The sequence below is a fragment of the Pipra filicauda genome, unplaced genomic scaffold (assembly GCF_003945595.2).
Source record: "Pipra filicauda isolate LSUMZ 115617 unplaced genomic scaffold, ASM394559v2 scaffold100_size2392355_pilon, whole genome shotgun sequence".
Classification (NCBI taxonomy): Eukaryota; Metazoa; Chordata; class Aves; order Passeriformes; family Pipridae; genus Pipra; species Pipra filicauda.
This window is the reverse complement of record NW_024103441.1, coordinates 250,794-269,261: the sequence shown is the minus strand read 5'-3', so window position 1 is coordinate 269,261 and position 18,468 is coordinate 250,794. Positions and strand designations below refer to the sequence as shown.

General features: G+C 42.3%; 1 protein-coding gene across 6 annotated transcripts in view; it reads right to left on the bottom strand.

Annotated features, from left to right (window-relative positions):
* CNTRL (centriolin) overlaps positions 1-17,507 on the bottom strand; it is a 29,380-nt gene extending 11,873 nt beyond the window's left edge. For 3 of the 6 annotated variants that reach the window (XM_039379871.1, XM_039379831.1, XM_039379856.1), the window contains exons 1-24: positions 17,302-17,507; positions 16,039-16,278; positions 15,545-15,678; positions 14,944-15,074; positions 13,568-13,709; positions 12,904-13,090; positions 12,616-12,809; positions 11,755-11,811; positions 11,480-11,527; positions 10,839-10,958; positions 9,813-10,038; positions 9,276-9,385; positions 8,615-8,809; positions 6,292-6,445; positions 5,470-5,690; positions 4,683-4,859; positions 4,240-4,374; positions 3,999-4,144; positions 3,279-3,459; positions 2,647-2,826; positions 2,218-2,397; positions 1,560-1,676; positions 1,009-1,153; positions 380-519 (exon numbers count right to left, since the gene is read on the bottom strand). In XM_039379871.1, the coding sequence (XP_039235805.1) occupies positions 380-519; positions 1,009-1,153; positions 1,560-1,676; positions 2,218-2,397; positions 2,647-2,826; positions 3,279-3,459; positions 3,999-4,144; positions 4,240-4,374; positions 4,683-4,859; positions 5,470-5,690; positions 6,292-6,445; positions 8,615-8,809; positions 9,276-9,385; positions 9,813-10,038; positions 10,839-10,958; positions 11,480-11,527; positions 11,755-11,811; positions 12,616-12,809; positions 12,904-13,090; positions 13,568-13,709; positions 14,944-15,074; positions 15,545-15,678; positions 16,039-16,246 (3,528 nt within the window). In that variant the 5' untranslated portion in view covers positions 16,247-16,278; positions 17,302-17,507. The remainder of the gene's footprint in view (positions 1-379; positions 520-1,008; positions 1,154-1,559; positions 1,677-2,217; positions 2,398-2,646; positions 2,827-3,278; positions 3,460-3,998; positions 4,145-4,239; positions 4,375-4,682; positions 4,860-5,469; positions 5,691-6,291; positions 6,446-8,614; positions 8,810-9,275; positions 9,386-9,812; positions 10,039-10,838; positions 10,959-11,479; positions 11,528-11,754; positions 11,812-12,615; positions 12,810-12,903; positions 13,091-13,567; positions 13,710-14,943; positions 15,075-15,544; positions 15,679-16,038; positions 16,279-17,301) is intronic. The other 3 variants (XM_027741439.2, XM_039379944.1, XM_027741441.2) reach the window with 3 other exon arrangements.
* Between the last annotated feature and the right edge of the window lie 961 nt (positions 17,508-18,468).

Here is an 18,468-nt window from a genome sequence, read left to right as displayed (position 1 = left end):
ACACACACACTCTGCTGGCTCATTTCCAAACATAATGTTGCTTTAAAAAAAGGACCACTAAATATATTTTAACAATATTTCCTTTAAACTCAGACAAATGCTCCTTTCCAGTAAATGTCTGTCTGTAACATCCCCTTTTAACCTTTACCTAAATGAATTTGCAGCACTGCACTGCTGTCTCCAAATGTTATGTACACTGGATTCCTGTTACACACAGTAATGGGCTTTATCAGGGAACATTTGGGTGTGTTTTGTTTCAGTATTTCTCTTACCTGGCAGCCAATGTTTGTTCTGCAGTTCCTCCCAAATCCAGTAAGTTTATAATGCACTTTCCCACACCAAAAGGAAAAAAATCCATAGCAGGGTTTTTATTCCTGACCTGTGATGGTGGCAGGTAGTACCAGTATCCTCTTCTTTTCCAGGGATCTGCTGTGCTGGGGATACAATCACTGTGCTGGGACAGCACATTTCTGAGGGCTGCAAGTTCCCCCTGTAAGTTGTCAACTTCATCTTTGTTAACTGTAAATTAATCACAGTTTTAGAGGCATGCAAGACAAATAATTAAATAAACACTGCATTCAGCTTTCCCCCTCATTATTATCCTGGTAATCTGAAAAAATAATGAAAAGTTGAACTGCTGGGGGAACCAAACTAAATGTTATATTTGGTGACATATATACACTGGCCCTGGGAGGTTTGGCATTTTAAGACTGTAGAAATACAAGTTCATATCCAGGTAACTGCTGCTCGTTCTCCTCACACAGATCTCTGACAGTGTTCCAGAGCAGCATAAATGAAATTCATAGCACAACCTGTTTTCCAAATAGCTATAAAAAGTGCTGTTAACACAAACTAATGAAAATTAACACCTATCCTGTGTAGAGCTGTACAGGAAGGTGTTCTGAACACCTCATTCTCCAGATTCTCAGCTCAAACAACGAGAAATTTGGAATAGTTGTCTTTTTTGTCCCTGCCTCTCTGCAATAAGAGGAGAGAAAAGAGAATTACCTGTCCCAATATTATCCAACAACCATCTTAAACGGCCAATTTCTGCTTTTTGCTGCTCCATAACTTCATTTAATTTATCCATTTCAAACTTCTGAGGGCTTGATGCAACAGCCTTCTCTCCAGCTTTCTCCATTTCACGCTGAAACTATTTGAAATGCAAGTTTAAATCAAGGCAAAGCACTTCAGCTTAAATCAGATTGTGTTAAAACTTTTTGGCCATGCCCAATCCATCCCTATAAAAATTCTCACTCAGCAGAACACTTTGAGGGAACAGAATTGTTCTTCCCATTCCCTCATGAGACAGAGGCTCAGCCACAGCCACGGGGAGGTGATTGAGTGAACAAGGAATGATTTTGCTTAGAAGTCAGGGAGGGTTTCATTTTGTTCTTGGGCAGGTGACAGGGGAGGGAAGAGCATCATGACTTGGGAAAACTTGGGGGAAAAGGGCAGGGCAAGAACCTCTAAATGTGGCATTCTCAGAAACTCACTGATAGGTATTTTCCCGTATAACATGATACAATATAACATGAACAAACACCAGTGCAACCTACTTGCTCTTCCTTCTCTTTGAGTTGTTGTTGTAGCAATTGTATTTCTGCTTCTGCCCTGGCCAGATCCCGGGCAGCACGAGCTGCCTCAGCACAGAACTCCTCAGCTTCCTCAATCTCCTAAAATCGAGATTTTTATTGGAGCTTTAGTTTGCAGGAACACTTCAAAAGCTTCCAGAGGTGTCATTGGGAAAAGCTGACCAAAAAGAAGCATCAGCCTGTTCTGGCATTCCAGAAACTGGCAAAGTTCATGGAAAACAATGTTTCTCCTCTAACTTTGCAGTATTTGTACAGAGGATGTGTCAGCACGGAGTCAAAAATGGTTCCCAGTTTTAAAACCTGTTTCCAGTTTGTGCAAGCACAAACTTCCATAGTCCTTTCTTTGGCTTTCCTATCTTCCAGAACAATGGATTATCTATTGCTTGACTTCTCACTAATAAAAGGTTTAATCTGCCTCTCTCTCCCCTTCCCTCACAGGGCAGGAACACCTGCCCATCCCCAAATCACTCCTTCATCCTCTGCATTTCAAACTCTGGCCCAAGCAAGAGCTCCTGTGCAGCAGGACAGTGCAGAAGGAAGCTCTGAAGCTGATTTAAAGGACACCAGGACCGTTCCCACTCCGATGGCATTAACAAGCAATTAATTAGCAATGCTGATTTACCTCAGCCCTCTCCTGATTAATCCTGAGCACAGTCCCCCGAAGAGCCTTGAGCTGGTTTTTAGCAAGGCAGAGCTCTGTGGCTGCCAACTTATCTGAGGTGACAATGGCCCTCTGCAGCTCCTTCAGCTCCTTATCCAGACTCACAACCTGCAGTTGTGCCCTGGCATCTTCTATTTTTTTCTGAAAGCAGGAAAATGGTATGTTTCAAAAACTTGAAGTAAAAAGCAGCATGGAAGGAAGGCTCTCTATCCCACTATGCACAGAAAAAAAACTAAAGCAAGGACAAACCATAACATTTAAGGAAAAGGAAGATATTACATTTAACCTTTTTGTTCCTGCCTGTATCTGTTTTATCTTAGAAAGCAAAATAATTCAGAAGTTTCTGAGTCTTCTTTTTTGAGCAATGGACCTGCCCTCACTCATTCTTACCCTCTTCTCTAAATCCTCCAGTTGAGCAAGAATAGCCTCCTTCTCTTCATCTGCCTCCTGGAGCTGCTGGTCAGCAAGGCCCTGAATCTCTTCCATGCTCTTTATTTTATCATGTAAATGCTGGATTTCGTTCTCTAACTGATGGACTTTGTTCTTATTCTGCCTGTTTTCAGCTTTAACCTATAAGTGAAATAAGTTAGAATGAGTAGCCAGAAAGACTTTTTTTTTTTCTGATTTAATTAAACAAACTTTTGGCAAATGCAATCACCAGCACACTTGGTACCAAAAGAGAAGAGACAGAGAACTGCTTTGCCCCTGTAACTATAACATTTTAAGAGTGCCCAAGTTATTTTGTTAGTGATATGTACAGTGATCTTTCAAGAAGGTTAATAGCTGTAATTTTCTACTGATAATTCAATTCTTTGTTGCCTCTGAGACATATTATTGAGTCTAAATTCTAATTCACCAAATAATCAGGCAAAAATCAGAAAGCTAATAAAAAATAAAACCAATAAAAAATAAAAGACAAAGTGTGGCAAAGCTCCATCTGTAATGAAACTTGATCCCTCATCTGCAAGTTATATTTGTTAGACTAAGCTGAAATACTCTTGCTTTAGTTGTTTGATACTTGCCTGTCTATATTTCTCCTGTAATTCTTCCAGCTTTTCCTGCTGGGATACCATTTCTTCCTGCAACTGTCTCTGTCTAGCCCATGCTTTCTCTTTTTCCCTCTCAGCATCAGCAAGGATGTCATTAAATTCCCTCTGCAGCTTTGCAAGGCTTTTCCCTACAACATCAGCTGAATTTGGGCACCTGAAAGAGAAACAATCCAGGTTCTGAGACAGAAAATAACCATTTGAAATTGTGATGCCCAGTACTGAAATAATGAAGCCTGAGACAACGGTGCAAGTTTAAGACATACAACATACATTCATTCTGCCCTGGGCAGCCTCTTCCAAAGCTTGACAACCCTCTCAGTGAGGAAAATGTCCCAAATATCCAATCTAAACCTCCCCTGGCACAGCTTGAGGCTGTTTCCTCTTGCCCTGTCCCTTGTTTCCTGGGAGCACAGCCTGACCCCCCCGGCTCCCCCACTCCTGTCAGGGAGTTGTGAAGAGTGAGAAGGTCCCTCCTGAGCCTCCTTTTCTCCAGGCTGAGCCCCCCCAGCTCCCTCAGCCTCTCCTGCTGCTCCAGCCCCTTCCCTGGACATGCTCCAGCCCCTCAATGTCTTTCTTGTCCAAACTGCCCCCAGGATTCGAGGTGTGGCCTCCCCAGTGCCCAGCACAGAGGAACAATCACTGCCCCTTTCACATGCACACATCTCACACTGTCTGTACTTCTGTTTTACTCACTGAATCTCTCCAGCCCCTGACTGAAGCTTTTGCCTGAGTTCATTTATACAAGCCAAGACTTCCTCAGGGTGAATTAAGTTCCCAACTGCATGGTTTAGCTGGTCCTGAAGATCTTTAAGCTGTTCTTTCAGGAGATTGTTGTCTCCCTGAAAAAAAAAAGACCAAAAAAATCCACACAAATGTAAGTAAACAAATCCACAGATGATAAAAGCTTAAATTTTTAATACAACAAACACTTCACCTGCAGTTGTTTGAACTGAGAAAGGAGCTTGTAATTTTGTTGTTCCTTCTCTTCTGCCAGCTGTGCTTTGGTCTGAGCATTCTCTAACACCTGCCTTTCTTTTTCAAGTTCAGCCTGCAGGGCTGACAGTTCCATCTACAAACACAGAAAACCTTCAGATTAACACCCCCACTCCCAAGCCCAACCTGGCACTAAACACACAACAACAGATGCATTCCTCAAAACAGTAACAGTATAACAACACCTCCTAAAAATAAATCCAACAAAACAACCCCAACCAAACCATCTGGACCAAAGCAAAGTTATAAAGCCCAGCAGAGTGGTGCCATCTTCCATTTGGGGGCACAACTAAACCAACAACTGGAGGTGTGGTAGGGAGGGAAGTTTGGTCCCTCATCCCGGGGCAGGTTACACCTCTGGCACCACCAGAGCTCTGTCCTTACCTGGCTAAGTTGTTTCAGTCTTTCAAATTCTTCTTTTTGCTGCTTGGCTTCAGCATCCCTCTCTCTCAGCTGGGCCTCCAGCTCAGCCTCATAGGCACTGACCTTCCCTTGGGCATCTCGGAGAGACTCATTTATTTCTTGCTGCTCTTGGAGGGCCCTCTCCAGCACTGCAATTTCCTGGAATTCCAGAGTCATTTGAGAGGGATGTACACAGAGAGCCAGGATTTCTTAGGATTACAGTGCCTCTCTTCCCCTTTAACCCAGGAACTCACCAAACATTAAAACTTGAAGGGTTTAATGTTTAAGGTTGGGTCAGTGATGCTGCTCTGACTGGTCAAAAATGGACACTCAGGTTAGAAAGGTGGAGCTCAAGGTGACAGAGTGACAGAGTGATGTGTTCCTGGAATCCAGGCTCACATCAAACTCCTCAGGGTGCCAGGACAGCTCTAAATCAGGACTGACAGGACAGATCCAAGCTGGTAACACATCCCTGGCCAGTGTCCCACTCCCCACAGGGTCACCTGCAAGTCCATTTGTAGTGATGCCTGAAAGGTAAAACCTGCATTTCTGAGGCATCTCCCACCAAGTTCATATTTACTGTAACTCTCTGGCAACTGGTTTTAAAGGCCAGATTCTGTTCTCAAGGTGTGTGGGCACATCTATTAGATATTTCCATACCAAGTCCAAGGAACTGTGCTTCCCTAGTACAAATCTGCTCATCAGCCTTTTGTTTTTTCAAGGTTACTCTTAGACATCTGAATTTGGGAAGAAAGGTATTAAGCCTTACTTTTCTCATATTTTCTGCATCCATGGCAACCATTTCCAGGTTGTTTTTATCCTCCTCTAGATCTGCCAATCTTTCTAGCAAAGATTCTTTATCCTTCTGCAACTTCTTACATTCCTCATTGGCCTGTTTTGCCTGGCACTTGACACTTTGCAGGTATTCCTGCAGTCCCATGATGATACTTTCCAAGTCCCTTTTCAGGGCTTCATTTGTTGCTATCTGACCTGCAGAAATGCAAACCAAATGTGAGATCGTTAAGAAGCCACATTTCTTTACAAAACAAACAAAACTTGCTTTCTTTATCTTCTTTAAATGTTTGCCTTTTGGAGTAAGTAATAACAAGTACCTAGAACTCAAGCAGAAAATGCCTGTGCTTTCAGGATTTCCCTGACCACTGGGAGAGTTAAAAAGAAACTCTTCTTAACTCTCATTCCTCCCTCCCACCTAAGGTGACATTTGTTACCTTTACACCTAAATCAATTTTGTTTCAATTTTTAAAATCATGTCCTTTTCTGGGATAGTCACTTTTACACAGACTTAGGTGTGTAGTAAATGTATGTATAAATTTACTTCATTGACTTCAAGGCAGTTTTCAAACCTTATCCCTTACCTTAAGGAAAAAGGAAACAAGGGAAGAGCCTCACAAATGACCTTCCCCAACCCTGTACGAGTGAGGTGAACACACACAGTGTCCTTTTACATCAGTTAAGAACAGTTTTTCAACATTTTCCTACACATTCATTTGCACAAAGATGAACAAAACTGAACACTCGACTGTCATGTTTTCCTAAAAATAAATACTGTAAGAAAAAAATTCAAATTTACCATCAGTGAGCTGCTGCTCCAAGTCCTTGATTTCCTCAGTTTCCTTTGCAATCCTGGAGAGCATTTCATCCAGGCGACTCTCCAGCTGCTGGCAATGTTTGTTCATCATATCCAGCTGCTGTTCTTTACCTGCTTTCTGAGCTTTCATGTGAGCCTGGTAACGAGCAGTTGGAAAGGGAAAGCAGGACAACATCAATATAGATTTAAAAAACTCCAACCAGTGTTTTGTCTCAGCTCTGCAGTGTCCCTCTATCAGCAATAAAAGTCACACATTGTGGTGTTTGGGGTTTTATTTTCCCTCACTCCTGCCCCACAAAGAACCCCAGATAAGCAGCAATCTGTGACCAGCAGCATTGTCTGGAGTCTCCCCCTTGCCCAGGCACGGTGGATAAAGCCTGCATTTATAAATCATTCCTCATGACTGCTATCTTTCTTCCTGCCTTTACATTTTGTTCTACCATTTCCTCTCTCAGTCAAGAACAAACATGATTTCTTCCAGAACCTTTAATCCTGTCGTCCTGCATTGCCTTCAGAGCAGATGATGCTTCAGAACATGTCAGGTCAGCACTCCAAGGAAAATACTCTGAACAACCAGCAAGTCTGGCCAACTTTACAGTTAAGATTTACTTAAAGCAGAATATTTATTATTTTGTTAAAACATTTCTGGGAGATACACAGACTTTGGTCAGGACTCGATGCATTTAGTATGAATTAGCTGATTGTTTCAGCTGTATACAAAACGTGGTTGTCAACAGAATAAAGTGTTGTTTCTCACTGCTATGAAATTGCTCAGAAACGATTCAAATACCAGAAACTTGGGCAAGTACAGAATTATACTGTCACGACAAACAGCACCTTTTTGTCACTTCTCAAAAAGAATAAATCGAGCCTGCAGTACAAAATTTAAATGCAAGTTCTCAGGAAAATAGAAACCAAAACCAACTTTGAAAGTTGCTTCCATAACAAAAGTAAAATCCATATTTTCTTGCATTTTTAACGGATTAAACCGGAAGTTAATTTTTAACATCCATATCAGCGCGATTCGACTTGTCACCTTGCTAAAAACAAACCACCCCTGAGCTTTCAAAAGTGAAATATCAACAAGTAAATCCCAAACCGAGTCGCCGCTGCAGCTGCTGAATGTCACCAAGAAATGATGTTTAAAAACAACATCCGCGAACACTTACAGCTTTGCCTTTGTCCTCTCTCCCCGAGATGCCCCTTGCCGAGCGCCCCACCCCGGGCCGGGCTTCATTTGAATCCCGAGCCGGTGCCTGGGCTCGGGAAGGGATTAAGGGGCTGTGCCATGGCCGCTGCTGGGAGCGGGGCTGGAGCTGCCGCCCTGGCCCGCTCCGTCCCCGCTCCTGCTCCGTTCCCGGTCCCGGTCCCGTTCCCGGTCCCGTTCCCGGCCGCTGGCCCCGGCAGCGCTTCCTGTGTTGTGATTCGAAGCGAGGGGGGCCGCGGGAAGGGCCGGGCTCGCTCCTGCCGTGCCCCGGGAGCCTCCCCGGCCCTTCAACTACCCAGCAACCGGGCAAAAAAAGTTTTAAAATGCTCTTTTTTTCCCCTCTTTTTTTAAAGAGTGTTTGCGGGCTCTGCCGAAAACAGGAGCCAAGCGTAACAATTCTGCCATTGTTTACTCAGAAGCACCCAGCCGGCCCGAAACGCTTTCATTGGAGATAAGCTTTTTAAAAACACTAATTCAATTTCGGTTCGGTTTAAGATTTCTACAAGCACGTGCTGTTCCTGAACGCAGTTAAGGACCCAGAAATCAAAAGCCCTGCCTGCCTGAGGATAAAAACAATGAGACTGTGAAGCTCGAGCTCTCCTTGGCACAGCCCCAGCCCTGGAAGAGGTGACCTCGGAGACCTGGATTGTGTCAGCACTGCCAGGAGGGTGTGTGACAGGGAAAGGCCATCAGTCCCCCCAAAAAGGCTGGAGAAGCACTGCCAGACCCAGAGCTTTAATATCTTCAAGGCCAGGTTCCACAAAGGGATGCAGGAAGGGCTTCTCCCACAGCAGTTGTCCCCCAGGCTCTGCACAGGGTGTTTGTGCAGAGCACAAAGATTCAGTCCTTAACATGCTGGGCAGCAGCTGCCGTGGAGATGAATAGTTCAAGAGTTTTACCAAAGTTGGTTGGTTTGGAGGGGTTTTTGTTTTACCTGTGAGGAGTTGTATGTTTTTCAACTGGTAACAGTTAATGACTTTGATAAATAGAAAAGGAATATATAACTCATGAAAGGGGCACAACTGAATGCTGGTCTGTTAAAGCAGCCTTTGCTCCAGTTCTCAGTGCATAAAAACTTCAGATTTTGGTTTTACTTACATGTCTTGGATTCTCAGGATTTACAGAAGCAAGAGAACTCTGCAAGTCTTCCAGCTCTTTCTGTTTTTTCCCTATTTCTCTTTTCTGTTTCTCTATTTGTTTTTCCAGTTCTAAGGTTTCCTTCTGTAGCTCCTGCAGGATTTTTATCTTTTCATTCAACTGCTGCTCGATTGCTTCTCTGTTGGCCTGGGATATCTGGAGGCAGCATTAGGGGGTTAAGTGGGTTTAATTGGAAATACACAGCTGATCAAGACCATATTTACCAGTCAAATAAAGATCCTGGGCATTGATTTTAAGGTGAGTTAAAAGACTAAAAATACCAATAATTGATGACAGTTGAAGTAATGGAAAATACAATTTTAGCTTAATGCTGATAAATGGCTTTAAATTAATTCTTGCTGCCAATTATGGAGCCACGTTGCTTATTAACTGCACAACTAAACCTACACAGCAGGTTTCTCCAAAGCATTCTGGGGAAAGTCAATCAGCAGCACAACAACTTAAAAACAAGCTCTCTAAAGCCTCTCAGATTTTTCTGAGGCCTGACAAATGGGTTTATATATGTACAGTGGCCTCTTGAAAAGAATGGGGAGAAAAAGTTCTGTTTTCTAGATCAACAGTTCTTCAAACACTTTCCTTTGCCACTTGTGGAACAACTTACTTTTTTCTGATCCAGAGCAGCCTCCAGTTGTTGCAGTTCCTCTGTTACCTTCCAAACTCGTTGCTCTGCATCTCCAATTGCACTTTGCAGTTCTTCCAATCTTCTTTGTGCTGCAGACAAAAAAAAACAAACCAACACAAACCCCACAATCCCACAAGATACTTTATAATATTGTGTATGACATTGATACACAGTTTCTATCACCAGAAAATCAGCGTTTTCTTAACACAGTGATAATCACAGCCAATACATTCTGGTTTATCAAAAAGTGTGTCTAAAGTTCTTTTAATAAGCCTTACACAATTAAATTAATGCATCAAACATGAAACTTCCCTAGCTTTGTGTTTTCAATAACATGCAATCCTTTCCTATGGAGTTATAGTAAAATAAAAGCCATAAGAAATGGTAAGAGCTTTGACCCAAAATGCAAGCACAGTGTGTAGAAATGACAGCACTTCTTCTGTCAGCAGAATAAACCACATTTTATATGATATACATATTTTAATTTCATTTGATTAAAAAAGGATAAGATTTTACCTGAATTAATCTTTTTTTCTTTACTCTCCAGTAGCTCATCCAGAGTTTGGAGATGCAGTTCCAGCTGGGTTTTCCTCCAGAAGTCCTCTCCCTCCCTCTGCACTTTGCCCAGGTGCAGCTGCTGAGCCCTGCCAGCGATGAATCCTTCCCTCACAAACATGTTCCTCTTGTACCTGGCCTTGCCAATGTAGGGGCTCTCCCCGGGCACATCATCGACCTCAACCTCCTGAAATGCAGGAAACAGGTGGTCTTTATCCCAGAAATATGGCTGCAGACAATTCATAATAGACATTTAAACCAATTTGAAATGAGAATAACTAGAAGAAAACAGATTACACTTGACTTGCTTGGCCTTGAATATTGTTATTTTAGAACAGAATTAAAAACCATCTGACCCAACTGGGGTGTGGTGAGTTTGTTGCAAACGTGTAATGCAAGTGGATATTAACAGGAAGAACTTTATCTTTGTATTTTAGATCTACTTAGATTGTACTTAGTCCGTTACATTGTTGCACTTAAATTTTACTCAGACATAACTTAATTATAGTTAATAATTACTGATCTTCACATCTCTTGTGAGGCTGCTTTCATTCAGGCATCTCCATATTTGTTTGCAGGTATGACAGAGAGGGTGGGCTCTACTAGGAGAAAAATTCAACAGAAAAAGCATAGAAATTCTAATACCATCTAACTCAGGCTTGTGGGATTTCTCCAAGTAAAAGGGCCTCCAAAATTAAGCCAGAAGAAGGGCCTATCATTACTTTGGTTACTAAGAATGAAATGTTTGCTCATGGACTCAGCTAAAACACATACATATAGATATGTACACTAATATTCAGCACATTAAATGTCACTCACCGTCTGGCTGAAAGCTTATAACTTACGATTTTAAAATGAAATGTTTATATTTTGTAACGAATAACTTTTAATTAAGCACCGTCTATTAGAATTCTAGAAAACTTTATTTTCCAAGTTGAAAATGCAGAGGAAGGGCAACGAAAAGATCCGTTCTTTTAAAATTATTACCTCGGATGGAAAATAATTCAGTGGCTCGAATTTTGCGTCGATCTTATAAAAGGCCAGTTCCTGCTCCAGCTCATACTGCTTCTGGCAGGCTCGGGTGAGCTCCACTGTCTTCTGCTTCAGCTGAGAAACAGGGACAGAGTCAGCTGAATTCATCCAAGTGTCATCAGCACAGCCAGCTCAGCTCTACAGAGAGCAGGGCACAGCCACAGCTCGGGAACACAGCTCACAGCTCACACCACAGAGCAAGAACATCACAAGTGCAGCTTTATTAGAAGGTACAATGAGGATTAAGAGGAGACAGAAGCCCCACAATTAATAGAACACAAATGATCACATGAAAGGCCTTTGAAGTTTCTGGGCATCAAAGGTTTAAAAAGAAATCTGTTACTAACTTAGGATAAAAAAATAATTTGGCTGTGATCCTCTAGCAAAATGTAGGCCAAATAACAAATGTATTTATTGCTAGCAATGAGCATAGAAGCTATTAACACTCACGGCCTGTAAAAGAAACAAAATATCTCAATTGTCAAATGTACAAGTCTATGCATTTTATTTTAGCTTAACTTTGTAGGTTTTGATGCTATTTTTAGTAAAGGTCCATCATGTGATTTCATTTTAAATCAACTTTTCACACTGAATACCTGAGGGAGAACATGCAGCACAATTCCAACAGACAGTGGAAAGCAGGACTAATGGAGGAAAAGATAAGAACAGGAAAGGCTTAAAGAAAGATTTAAAAACCTGATAAAATGTCATGCAAAAATTAACTGTGTTTCAGAGAAAAGGAAAAAAAAAATCAAGAAAATTGTATCCAAACCCACAGTGAACACTTCATACTAATGTTGCTACGTCAGTGAAAGTGCAAATACATCCTAGAAATAAAATAACCATGCAGGCAGGAGCACAGGGGGGCTACCTTCAGTGAGGAATAAAGGCTCTGCAGAAAGGGGGCTGGGACAAACCAACACACCAGCTGAAGGAGGAGAGAAGCAAGCAAAGTTCGTCACCCCAAGGATAACAGTGGGCTCAAACTGCAAAGTATTTGCTGCTAAATCTCACTATACTGAAAACTGCATTTTAGAAACAGATTGCTGGTTAGTGGGGGTGTGCTCAGAGAATAAACAGCTGGGGAAGTGTTAACTATCAAAAGGTTGGAGGATGAAGTTTTAGAGGACAAAGTCTAACAAGATAAAAGCCATCTATTAAGTTCCCATCTGGTCACTCACAATTCATCACTCTCAAGTCAAGAGGACTTTCCTTGCATTTTATAGCTACCAATGGAAGATATTCAAATATAAGATTTTAGGGTGATGTGAATAAAATACAAGTAAACCAGTGGACACTACCCAAAATAACAATCATAACAAACATACAACTCCTATGCACATCTTGGTTTTGGAAAAGTATTCACTTTTTCCCTTGTTGCAGCAGCAGGTTAGAGCCTGACCAAGGCAGGATATTTCAGTACATCAGCAATTTAGCAGCCAGAGGACACTTAACCTTTCATCAACTGACCAAATTTGAAACAAAAATAAACAATTACTAGAGACAAACAAACAAGTTACCATAAATGACAAGAGTGATACTGACTGCTGGTTCAATATACTTACTTTTTCTACAGAAAGAACATTGAAGAACCACTGGTAAATAACCACTCTTTAGAGAGTTGAAGTCCCTGAGGTTTGTCTCAATTTTAACCATAAATCTCCAGCCATTTGAACCCTCACACTGACAACTCTGTGTCCAAGTATTTCCCTAGTGCAGGTGATTACCTTACCAGCTCATTTTTGGTGCCCAGGTCCCTTTGTAGGTCTTCAAAGCTTTGTTTCTGTTGCAAAGTCTTTTCTTTCAGTGATTTGTTGACCTCATCTTGATGGTGAAGCTGCTCGAGCACCTTGGACTGGGTCAGTTTGAGGTTCTCCATCTCCTTGACTGTGTTTTCCAACTCTCTCTCTAATTTTTCTATCTCTTCTGCAAACCAGAATGACAGAAACATTCAAATAGAAAAGTCTTCTCCTAAAACTTCAGTTTTGTGTCACTCCCTTTAGATTTAACATACTATTACCTAAATTGAACCTCTGCAGAGCTTCCTGCCTGTCAGGATTTGTCACGGGCTGCCCATCCAAGTTTTCCAGTGCTCTCAAGTGGAATATGGTGTACAAGCAGTAGTGAGGCAGATTTCCAACTGGATTATCAGCGAGGAATAGAGAGGTCAGATCTTGAAGAGGCTTTAGTTTAGCTATGTCATGGAGCTAAATCAAAGAGAAAGGGAACAATGATCAGACATCCTTCCAAGAACAATTAAACCCCCATGAGTGAACTTCTGATTATGTAGAATGTCTTATGTTAGTTTTGTATCAAAGGATCTATTTTAATGTTTATGCTAAAGAGTAACCTCTAAAACCCTACCCAAACACAGAGTACTATGACTAAAGTCACTTCCTATAATCAAATGGCTTCTTCTATTAAAGAGGGTAAATTTAATCAAGTTTGACCTTGGAAATTCAAGCCACACCAAGGCCTGTGGATATTTACAACCTCCCAAAAACTCCACTGTCTCAAACAACATCCTACAGGTTTGTATCTTCAAAACCCTGCACAAAAGGAGTTTTTCTGACCAAAAGGAAACACACTCAGCAATTATTCAGAGTAAGCCAATCAGTGTGGACACAGCAGCTCCCTCAGGGAAGGATCCTGAGCAAAGCCTGGCTGTGCCTCCCCTCACTTACTGAGGACAGTTTGTTGTGGTTCAGGTTGAGGACACGAAGGGATCTCAGCTTCTTCCCCAGCCACACAGGGATGTGCTCGATCTCATTCCCTGCCAGGTTCAGCTTTTGGAGGTTCTGCAGCTGTTCTATACCTTCGATTTTGCTGGAAATGAGAAGACAAACCAAGAACCACCACAAATTTACAGGGAAGCTGAGGCATTATGGATGAGCTACAGCAAAATCTGCCTCACCTAATCACCAAGAGATCAGTAAAAACAGTTATTTACTGCCATGGACTCGCAATTCAAGTTAAATTACACCAACTGACTTACAAGTACTAAAGTAAGATCAAAAATTACAGCATGACTTTCTGTCTCTGTGGCAAAACCTTTACGTTTACATATCTAGATTATTTTAATGTGTGGTAATTCCTTTGTTCTTTTTCTTCTGAGAACCTTATGGGAGAAAGATGAACCCAAATAAACAAGTTTTAGTTGTTTAGACTAAACAACTAAAAGAAGGATCAACTGTAAACTGACAGCATGAAGAGCTACATTTTTCAGTGTTTTATTAAAACAGTAAATAACCATTGAGGAAACCATGCTAGGTTTTAGTCTATTCAGGCATTTATCTAAAGATGTGATTATTGTTACAAAGGACAGCAGAATGTGCTCATTTATATACTATTTATTGAATATATACCAGCTGTACATAACTAAGGTCTGAAAACATGGAGCAGCAGCTAAAAGCTCCTCTGCCCTTTTCAATTCCTGTTGAGAGAGGAAGTTGTGTGAATGCCATGTGTAGAAACCTGTGTTTTGCCCACTTCCTATTCTTAACTTCTCTGCTGCAAAGTGGGTTTCATCACAGTAAAGATCATAATTCACTGGCAGAAACATTAAAAGCAATGAAAACTCATTTGCTATTGTGTGAACCATTACCCTTCAACAATTCTAACCCACTCAAACAAGGCACCAGACTCTCAAAACAGTTAAAAAGCAATTCAGTGGGTTTCCTGCCTGCCTGATCAAGCCCAGTCAGCTTCCTCTCCTAAAAGAAAAATTATATTACCTGTAAGAATAAGTACTAAAAGTTTAATTAAATTTTTAAGGCATTTAATTGGGTCATTGCACACTCTTCACTGTGGTATCTGGAAACCTGCACTTCTGGCTTGGCTTCCAAGGAAAACAAGTTTAACCACAGCACTGACAGCACTTCCCAGAACTATTTCTGCTTCCAACACCAAAGAGTTTGTGCTTTTTAAGAAGATCTCACCAAAGCCTGTTAGTCTAGAATACAACTGGTGGGAAATGCACTTTGGAGAGAACTCAAGCAGTAAAAGAACATCAGTTTTACTGTCCCTGGGCTCACCAAACCTGCCCAGGTTTCCTCTTTACCTGATCCTGTTGCAGGACAAGTTGAGCTCCCGTAACTTCAGCAGTTTATCCAACTTCTCCATCTTCTCTATCTGGTTGTTACTAAGATTTAGTATCTCTAGTTTAGAGCACTTCTCCAGATTTTCTATGTACTGAAGAACACAAAATGAATCCCTCAGCATTGCAGGGTTTTTTTAAAAAAAGAGAAAAGCAGATTTCTGTTTTTAACAACCACCTGTTCACTACAAACACCAAGTGTTCTAACATTTAATTAATCACAGTTCCACTGTTGGGTTCTAAAACCTCACTTTAGGTACAGACTTCTATAGTGCTGGAAGAGAAAAACTGGATTTTAAGTTTACAGTGGACCACTCTCATTTACATAAAAGAGAATATGCCATTAAAAAACACACCCCCAAAAAAACCTCTCCCAAAAAACCAAACCTAAACCAGCACAACCCAAAAGCTAAAACATTACACAAATTAATGGTGTTTTAGACATCACCCTAATGAATCAATTGTTTATGGTGTTCACAACCACTTAAAATAAACCTTTGCTAAAAAATAAACCAAAATTAACTTCAAACTTGGTTTAATTACCAGTTATTGTCAAAAACCTTACCTTAAACTTTTTGTCCCCATCTTTTGGGGAAGAAAGATTCAGTGAGGTTATACATGCCAAATTTTGCTGTTTTGACAGAGCCTTTATAAGGGGCTCAGTGATGTACTTAACTCCTGGGGTAACACCATTTTCACCTGAAATTAAACAGAGAAAGTACCTTTAGCAGTGAAAAGAACCTGGTGACTTTTATATTAGTCTTTAATTTCACACTGAATATTGGCAAAACATTGAAAATTATCCCCTCCCTCACCAGGGGATGAGAAGAACCAGCACATCAGGAGCATTTACAGAGAGGACTAAAAGTCTCATTATTCTCCACAGCTTTCATTATTCTCATTTCTTCATTTGAGTTCCAAAAAAAAAAAAAGATGAAAGAAAGTTTTTCAGGCTTCTTTCCAACAGACCATACATCTTTAACCACACAACTCACAGAACACTGGCTTTTTATGCTTGTGGTATGTACTTTTACACCAGCGGTTGTTCATGACACAAACCTTTATGAAACTTAAAAGCAGGTCCCACGTCTTCTGCTGGAATATCCAGGTGTTGGTACACCTGCTCCATGCTTTTGGGAGCAGCTGGAGGTGTCTGTTGGCCAAGGGGAGACGGGGATCTGGTACCTGAGCTGACAGGTGACATTGGACTCGGTGTCGGAGAAGTTGGTTTTGTACTTAATGCTTTTCTTACAGAGCCTTTCCTCATTGCCAAAAATCCCAAATACCACAGGACAAGATCTGGAAGAACAAAAATGAACATCAGTCTGTGCATAAGGATAAATATTAAAGGTTTGCACAGCAACAAAGGGGCTACAGGGAGAACGTTGTGCCAAACCCACATGGAAGCCAGTTCTCCTGAGGGTGCCAGCTCCCAGTTCTCATGGCATTGGGAAGAATGGATACACCTTTCAGGTCTGCAGATACCCTCAGCTCAGACTAACAGAGCTGGCAGAGGGTAGAAACACAGGATTGCATCCCAATTGCTTTTACAAGAGGTAGAAATCACCCACTTTGCAGCAAGAAGAGCGAAAAAAAAGGCAACAGAGAAAAACTCCGGCATTCCCAGAGTTTCCCTTTCTGCAAACAAATTATCTCGTGACTGCCTGGGAAATTCCAGAGAATGTTAACAGACACTTCCCTCAGTGAAGAAGATATTTCCCCGGGGATCAGAGTAGAAAAAGCCATGTGCAAGTTCTGTGGGACAAATCTCTTGTAGGGATCACCCCCAGGGACTGAGTTTTACTGACACCTACACACAGTGAACAAAGAGCACATTTTAAGACAGTCTTTAAGACAGAAAAGTATGATTTTACGGGAACGTGGAGGTCTGTGAGTGATCACGTTGTGTCTTGAGATTATGTCCTTCGTTGAAATGGATTTTGTTCCCTCCAAAATTGGAAAGGAAAGGTGGTCAAGGAAGAAAGCGGCAAGAAAAAGCCACTCTTTTCCATCCATTGCTTGGAGACACAACTCAAACAGGACCAGGAATGTGAGAGTCGAAGGGACAGAAAGATGCTGCGGGCGTTTCTTCCTGTTTTAGGGAGCGCGGTTGTCATTGTAACGCTGTTTCCTGAGCGCGGATCGTGGTTTGCAGTGACACCCACGGCAGAGCAGGAGGGAGGGGGGACTGGCCTGGGGGTCCCCCTTCCCCGGCGGGGCCCTGGGTGGTCCCAGTGCCCCCCATCCCCTCCCCGGTGACCCACCAAGGCCGATCCCGATCCCGCCGCGCCCCGTCTCCCCTCAGGCCGCCGCTTTGATTACCTGCGTTGACATGGTAACGCCGTGTCACCGCTCGCCGCCGCGGCGGCCAGGACGGCCCCTGGGGCGCTCCCGAAGGACGGCACCGGCTCTCAGCGCACCTCCACACCGCCTCCTCGTCCCGAGCGAGCGATCACCACCCACCCCGCCCGCCGAGTCGCGGGTGCTGCGGCTCCTTTAAGGGCGCCGCCTGAGGGGCCGCCCCGCCGCCATTTTGTCCGGCGGCCCCGGCGGGTGAGAGGGAAGGGGAGGGGCGGGGCTTTGCGGAGACCACGCCCCTCCCGCGCGCCGTTCCCGCCCCTCCGGCCCCGCCCCTTCTTCGCCGTTTCCCGCCGCGTCCCCTCAGGACGCGCCCTGAGGGGGCTTGGGGTGCTTAAAGCACAAATCGCGGTAGGAAAGTAAAACCTTGAGGAGTTTTGGGGTAATTAAAGCCCGAATCACTGTATAAACAATAAAACTTGCTCTTCTCGTCATTATTTTTTCCTTATGTACTTTTTCTGTCCCTCTCTGTATGTGTCACGTTAGCGTGTCGCTGCCGACCTGCGTAAATAGGTTTTGTGCTGTAACATTTGGAAATACTGCATTCAGCTCCGCGCGGTAGGTCTAAATCACCACCATTTCCTCAGAGGCGTGTAAATAAGTCTCTTTTAGCGCTTCTGGGCTGTGTTAGTTTGGAATCTCTACATCTAGTCGTGAAACGCAGGGCTGAAAAACCATCAGGCTGTATATGAGAAAAAACGTGTGGAAGGGGCATCATTAGATTCAAAAAACATTATTTCAGAGTATTGTTAGGCCTTCAAAGCTTTTTCCAATACGTTTTACTATTTGCATTTACAAATATACATTTGTATGCCACCCACATAAACTTACTGGCATTTAATAATAGGTATTTTGGCCATTTGCTTTATTAAGCACCTCACATTTCATAAGATTTTATCATTGCTTCCCTGCAGTTTATTACATCTGGGAGAAATCCAAGTTGGCCTTACTGTAATTTAATTTTATATCGATCAGAAATAGTTTTGTAAATGCCTTTCCCGTAAAGGTTGACCACAGTATTTGTTTAAACTTCAGCATTCTTGCACAACTTTGTTTAACTTTACATAAACCTATTTGTTGTGGTGCTGTCTTGGATATCAGACCTGCAAAGGTTTTGTCACCAAATGTTGT